General features: G+C 55.3%; 1 protein-coding gene across 33 annotated transcripts in view; it reads left to right on the top strand.

The window, feature by feature from the left end:
- The window catches only part of SUGP2 (SURP and G-patch domain containing 2), a 30737-nt gene extending 24283 nt beyond the window's left edge, over positions 1 to 6454 (top strand). For 11 of the 33 annotated variants that reach the window (XM_082706249.1, XM_082706228.1, XM_082706234.1 and 8 more), the window contains 3 exons: positions 2796 to 2932; positions 3626 to 3746; positions 3947 to 6454. In XM_082706249.1, the coding sequence (XP_082562375.1) occupies positions 2796 to 2932; positions 3626 to 3746 (258 nt within the window). In that variant the 3' untranslated portion in view covers positions 3947 to 6454. The remainder of the gene's footprint in view (positions 1 to 2795; positions 2933 to 3625; positions 3747 to 3946) is intronic. The other 22 variants (XM_082706236.1, XM_082706223.1, XM_082706239.1 and 19 more) reach the window with 3 other exon arrangements.
- The last annotated feature ends 398 nt before the right edge of the window (positions 6455 to 6852 follow it).

The raw sequence follows: 6852 nt of genomic DNA on the forward strand, positions 1-6852 counted from the left end.
GGACACTGGTACTTTAGACCGCACAATGTACAAAGGATAACAAACAGCCTTTTTTCTTGGGGATTTCTTGAAACTGATTTATGTTGCCAGAAGCACAGGTGAGTAGTAATATTTTTATTTAACCAATAGGCGAGGCCTGATACACGCACTGTGTTGGGAGAGATGAACAAGGTAACGTCCTGGCCCTTACAGTTCGGATTTAGCGGACTGTAAATGTAGCTAAAGAGCTCACTGATTGGCTAGAAGCCAAGACATTGTGTGGATGGGTGTGTGCACACATGTGTGCAGTAACTGGCAGACCCTGCGCATGTGCCAGGCCCCGTCTGCCACCTGGAGGCAGCAGCAAGCAGGGCCAACAGGGACAGGAATATGTGAGACTCTTGTGGCCCGTGTGCTAGAAGCAGGTCTAAGGGAAATAGGGAATAATGTGGGGTTTGGGGTGCCATTTATTTAGGGAGGCCTGGGAGAGGCCCCAGGGTGGTCTTGTGTCAACAGGTAGCCCTTTGTGGCCCCCACATGGGGTAAGGAGGTGAGGAAATAAAGGCAGTGAGGCCCCAGCTCATGGAAGGCCCGTAGACAGATGTCAGCAGTGAGGCTGCTTCTCTGGGCGAGGCCCGCAGGGACCCATGGTGGTAGTTTGAGGGGAAGACATGGCCGCTGTGGCTGCTGTGCTGAGAGCAGCCTGTCAACAGGGGCCCAGGAGGGTGAAGACACGGTCAGTGGGACTTGCCGATGGATTGCGTGTGGAATAGCCAAAGCCCAGCAAGCAGGCCGCCTCCGTGGTTGTCTACCCGGGCAGCTCGGAGTTCGGAGCTGCCACTGTCTGAAATGGACAGACCCGGGGTGGGGGTGGGGGGCAGGTCTTCAGGGAGATGGGGTGCACTCCAGACAGGTGCATACGTGGGGGCAGGTTAAGGCTGGCCGAGATCACCTAGGACATATGTGGCACATCCCAGGTCCTTAGAGGTCAGGGAGATGAGTCGGGAACCAGGTGAGGGCTCTGCTGGTGTGGGGTGGTCAGGAAAGCCTGTGTGGAGGACACCTGTTCGAGAGCACTATCGGTCTCAGCAGCCAGAGGCAGGGTCGGCGAACAACAGGGAGGGGGCACTTTCCTGGGCCCAAAGCTCGTGGTCCTAACTGATGCGCTCAGTTCGAATTGGTGCTGCGCCTCCGGTGGTCGGGGTGAGGGGGCACCCAGGCTCGGGCTCAACCTGGCCCCCTGATCTCAGCATGTGGTTCCCAAGTCTCCATTTGTACCTCTGTGACTTGGTTCAGAGGGGGTTTAATGGGTGAAAAGAAATGCATGTTAACTGGCTATGCAGCCGAGGCCTGCGAGCTCCAGTCTCTCGGTGGGCCAAGAGCTTCCAGCTTGCTCCGTCTGAGCCGCTTTCCCGGAGGGGTGAGGATCTGCCCTTTGGGGACCTGTGGCCGGCCTTTCCCTTGCCTTAGCCACCCCCTTGTCCTCCCACACGTGTTCCTGCTCAGACCCTCAGACTCTCACCATTACCCTCAGTACCAGCTGATCAGGATGCAGGAGCCCTTTCCCCGTGCGGCCTTCTCAGCCTACCCAGACTGTCCTCGGTGTTAATTAAATGTTTTTAAAAATAGGCTCAGGTGGTAGGGACAGTGTGTACTTATGAATATTCATGAGTAAATGAAAACTTTTTTTTTTTTTTAAAGATTTTACTTGTTTATCTGGCAGAGAGAGAACATGCGTGCATAAACAAGGAAAGTGGCGGGTGGAGGGAGAGGGGGAAGCAGGCTCCCCGTTGATCAGGGAGCCCGATGTGGGGCTCCATCAGGACCTGAGCCAAAGGCAGACGCTTGACTGACTGAGCCATCCTGGCACCCCATAAACGGAAATATTTTCTGCTCACACTGGGCAGGCTCTCCAGAGGCCCCCCAGGCCTTTTAACCTGTCTTCCCACAGCCAGCTCTGGTGCCCATGTCTTATCCAGGGCTTCTTGCTCCTCTACTTGTAGGGTCTTTCCCTAGTCCTTCTTTCCAGCTTTCCCAGCTCTCAGTGAGGTCTGCTTTGTGCTAGACATGGATCCCAGAGTCCCAGTAAAACCCAGTCTCTGCCCCTGGGGAGCTCCCAGACCTGGGACGGGGCAGCTGGACAGATGAACAAGTCATTCAGGTTTGCTGAGCAATGTCTGAGGGCGAGCGGAGAGGTTTCCAGGATAGGGTCACTGCTCAAGTTCCGGAAGCCCATAGGCGTGTTCCAAACAGGTAGGGGAGTAGGGAGGACCCTGTGAGCCACTTTTTCACAGAGTGTCTCTATAGCAGGTTCATGGCCTGTTCAGCCCCCTCCTGCCTCAGCCCTGCCTCCCTTCTGACTCCTTACACCAGGGGCCTTGCTGCCTCAAGCCTCTCCTCTGGTTACCCCAGTGTGGGGCTGTACCCTCTGGTCATCACCACCTTGGGCTCTTCCTGCTAACCTCTTGGCCCCAAGACCCTCCAGCCCCTCGGGGTTTTCCTCATGGTCTTAGCACTACAGTGCTGGTGGTCACACTGGGGCCTGAGAGCCTGGTCTGGCTGGGTTCTGTGCGGGCATCTCTTACTCTTCACTTTTAGAAGCCCCAGCCCACCCAGGGAGTGTTGCTGGGAAGTGGGAAATAGCCCGTGGCTTCATCCCAGTGTCCCCCAGTGTCTGTGGAATCAGAGTCAGTTGCGGCGGGGGGGGGGGGGGGGGGGTGCTGGACTGTGCCAGGTGCAGCACAAGCAGGCCCTTGCTCCGGGCGCTTTTTGCAGTCTGCAAAGTTCTTACGTGCTATACCCTTATCTCTCTTCAGAAACCCAAGGACTTTGACTTCGCCCAGCAGAAGCTGACTGACAAGAACCTGGGGTTCCAGATGCTGCAGAAGATGGGCTGGAAGGAGGGCCACGGCCTGGGCTCCTGCGGGAAGGGCATCAGGGAGCCCGTCAGCGTGTACGCAGCAGGCGCTTGGGGCCAGGGATGGGGTGGGCAGCGTGCTTGGAGAGAAGAGGCTTTCTCTGGGATTCTGGTCCTGAGTCTTTGATCCGCAGCCTGATTTCTTGGCTCCCCTCATGTTAAACATGGCTTCAAACTGGCAGGGTTTTTTCCCTGACAAAGGGAGTCTTCAGATGAGGTGAGAAGCAGATGATTTACATATACAGGTGTTCCTACAGGCTCCTTGTTGCACTCACACAGATGAGTTAAATGGTTTCTTGGCCCCTGGCATTTCAGCCACATTCCTTATTGTCAGAAAAGCTCAGTGGTAATCTAGGTAGTTCCAATAAAAACCACTTTGCTTTTTCTGGGAACCCATAAGCCAGCTAGCCAGGGTGGGAGAAGATGGCCCAGAGTTTGTTAGGCCCCATTAATATCCAGCAGGGATTGCCTTTAAAACTGAGCTTACCACCTGTTGGGGGAGGCTTTCTGCTGTAATCAGGCTTGTGAGCGCACCCCTCAGAAAGTCCACACACCCGCGCAGGTGAGTACCCTTGTTCGACGCGGTGACTCATGTCTTCACTTTCCCTCTCCTTTTCCCTGTTGCGTGTCCCACATGCCTCCATCCACTCTGACCCCTTGTGCCATTTCCAGTCCCCTGGTGGCCAGGCTCTGTGCATGGGTGTGGCTAACTCTCCATTTTGCTCCTAGGGGAACTGCGTCGGAAGGGGAGGGGTTAGGTGCCGACGGGCAGGAGCACAAGGAAGACACATTTGACGTGTTCCGTCAGAGGATGATGCAGATGTACAGACACAAGCGGGCCAACAAATAGGTATGTGTGGGAGCTGGTGCATGGGGCATTCCGCCCAAGCTGACGTGCTGGTACGTAGAGGCGGTTCCTCCCCCAAAACCAAACAGGAAACCACACATGCACGCACACACACACACACACACACGGACGTGCACGAAAACATTCTGTGAGGTTAACAAGGAGTGTTTGGATGTGGATGTGTCCCACCTCTCCCCTTCCAGGTTTGGTTGAAGGCGCAAGCCCTGCGCTCACAGGCGTACAGCCCACCAGCGGGCCTTGGGAGGGGCCTGGTGTCCCACGAGTGTGAGGGCGATCTGGAAACCGGCGCTGCACCGGGTAGCTGCTTTGCCACATCCCTTTTCTGAGCATCTTCAAATCCTTTTCCTTCTCAAGGGCCTTGGGCCCATATAAACATTCCCTTCTTTCTCTTCTCTTCTTAGTAGCCTTCCCACCTGTAATTTCCAACTCAGTTATGAACAAAATCATTCTCTCCCTGAATAGATGAAACCATTGGTGAGACAAATAAGGCTCGAAGCAGCAGTTACTCTTAAAGCACCACCTCTGCCCGGATCTGCCCTGGAGCCAGTGGCCAAGTAGGTCTGGCGCGTCCTCGAGAGACGAGCGCCTCTGCAGCTCTGGTGTGGAGGTCCCCCTGGCTTTTCTTCTTAAAAGAGAGTGCACCACTTTGATCTGCTTTTGCCTTTACCCCTCTTCCAAATGCTTGCGGCAGCCAGTCCCCTGCAAGTCTTTCCTGGCTCCCACCACAGAAGGTGGTGCTGCCCTTGGAAGCACCATTTCCTTGTTTGTGCTCTAGCGCCGGCTCTGGTCGGGTTTCCCGTCGCAGGGCGCCTTGCTCTCTTTGGTGCTCTCTTTGCAAACTTGGTGCCAAAATGATGACAGATGGGGGCTTCTCGTTGCTTCTAGGCCGTAAATAGGGGCTGTAATCCGGTATTAGTGGAGTCTGCTCTGGCACACAGCCTGCGGGCTGGGGCTCAGGATCTGAGAAGCGGAGATGCTGGATTCCACGAACATGTGACTGATGGAGGCTCGGCTCCCGAGAGACGGAGTGGAAGTTGAGCGACAGGATAACAGAGCTGTGTTTGGTGGGGAGTAATCATTATGTTGATGAAACTTCCTTCAAATTCGCTGATCTCCCTAGAATCCACACACTGCAGTTTGCTTTTTTGAAAAACCACATATGGAGTCTCTTCTATGAAGGGGCGGGGGTGTAGACTCTTCAGGAAGCATCGTTTCTGGCATGCACCTCGGCAAAGAATTGTGTTGTCAGGGCCCTTGTACAGAACAGAAAGCGTCATCCTTGTGGGGCGGGCCCGCAGCTGTTCGCTATTTCTAGGCGCGTGATCGCCGCTTTTCCCTCTTCTCCCGGTGCACACTCTTTGCAGCTATGTGCGAGGTTCTCGGGCTGCGGGGCTCTCAAGCCTTTCTCGTAAAGCAGCAGTGTGGAAGCTTTAAATGCATGCTTGGATCTGGGAACCTTGGGATCCTGCTGACTCTGCAAGCTGGGGGGACAGAGGGGCACAGCTGTGAGTTACCATGTCGGCGCATCTTCCGTTTCTTAAAGCCGTAGGCCTCGCCTCTAGGCCTGGGCTCCTCAGGCTCCGTCTTGAGGGGCCCACACCATCCCCACCACCACAGCCACCACCACCACCCCCGTCGCAGGCCTGTGCTGTCTCTTCGCATCAGGTGCGGCCTCCAGGCTCTCCTTGCTTCTCACTGCTCTGTTGCATGGGCTCCTGGCGGATCTTTGTGGCCGGGCAGATGACGAGACTCCTCGGCACAGCTGAAGCAGCCTGCAGGGTGTGGGGACCACAGCTGTAGGGGTTCATCTCCTTTCTTTCCTCATCCTTCCGGTAGCTTTCCTTGTTGGCCGTGGGTGGAGCAGGTGGATGGAACTCTGAGAACAGGGCTTTGGTCTTCTCTGGCGTTTCACAGAGCGCCCGTTGGCCCCAAGCAAAACATGGACTCCCCAGATAGGTTCTGGCTCTTTCTCTGCAGCGTAGATAGCTCTGCCCATCATCTTGGTTCTGTGCTAGTATCTTCGCTCTTGGTCGACTCCGCTTTTATCTGTAAGTAAAATAGGGATTCCCAGGCTATAAGCCCTGTCCCTGCAGCCTCCTGCCACTCTTCCTCCTGGGGACATCCCGCTTTGAGCTGACCCTGGGAGCCTTTGGCAAACGTCAAAGGGAACACCTTCTTGATCCTGGAATGTCCTCTGAGCACTCAGGTGATGCTTTTCCTGGGGGGTGGCGTCATGGGAGCCGGGGCGGAGCCTGGTGGTGTGTCCTCATGCCAGCCGTTGGCTAGGGACCAGGGCACACAGGCCCTCGGCACTCGCCCTTGCCCTCTCTGGCAGGGGCTGCTCGCAGGGAGTGTGTGTGCGAGCGCGATGTGCAGTTGCATAGCCTCGTCAAAGTCACAGTGTCTTTTCTGTCATTCTAGTTCCAGGGTCTCTTCCATGAGGACGACAGGCATCCGGAAAGTGCTAACTCGCCACTTTGGGTGCTTACTGTCTCTGGCTTGTTTCCATCACTGGAAATCATATAGAGAATTTTAGCGTTTTTGGTCCTTGATAAAACCTAGAAGACATTTGTGATGTTACAAAACGGAAGTTTTTCGGTTTGTTTTTTCTTTCTTTCTTTTTTTTAATCTAAGAAGTTGTGAATGTTGTTAATCATTTAGCAGTTGCAATAAATGTAGAGGAAATCCAATGGTCTCTGGTGATGTGTTTTGAAAATGTGGTGGGTCAGGGACCACGTGACGGATGCTGAAGTACCTGCAGGGAAGCCGGTTGGACACACCGAGACCCCGCAGGCGCGCCCTCTGTCCTCCAGAGCCTTTCTGCCAGCTCGCCCCCACCGGCGGGCCTGTTGAGTTGCTGGGAAAGCCTGGAGGGTGCCAGAGAGCAGACAGGGACCAGGGCTAACCAGAGGGCATGGACATGTCCTCTTCTGAGTGGGGATTACTGCTGGATATGAAACCCACCTTCAAGAGCATCAGGGATACCCGCCCTACTGCCCCTTTCAAGGCTTCACCCGCTCCCAGGTCGGCGCTCCAGCTGTCAGGTGTTCAACCGGGGCTACTGGTTGGGCCTCCCCCTGACCAAAGA

The sequence above is a fragment of the Mustela nivalis genome (assembly GCF_964662115.1).
Source record: "Mustela nivalis genome assembly, chromosome: 1".
Taxonomy (NCBI): Eukaryota; Metazoa; Chordata; class Mammalia; order Carnivora; family Mustelidae; genus Mustela; species Mustela nivalis.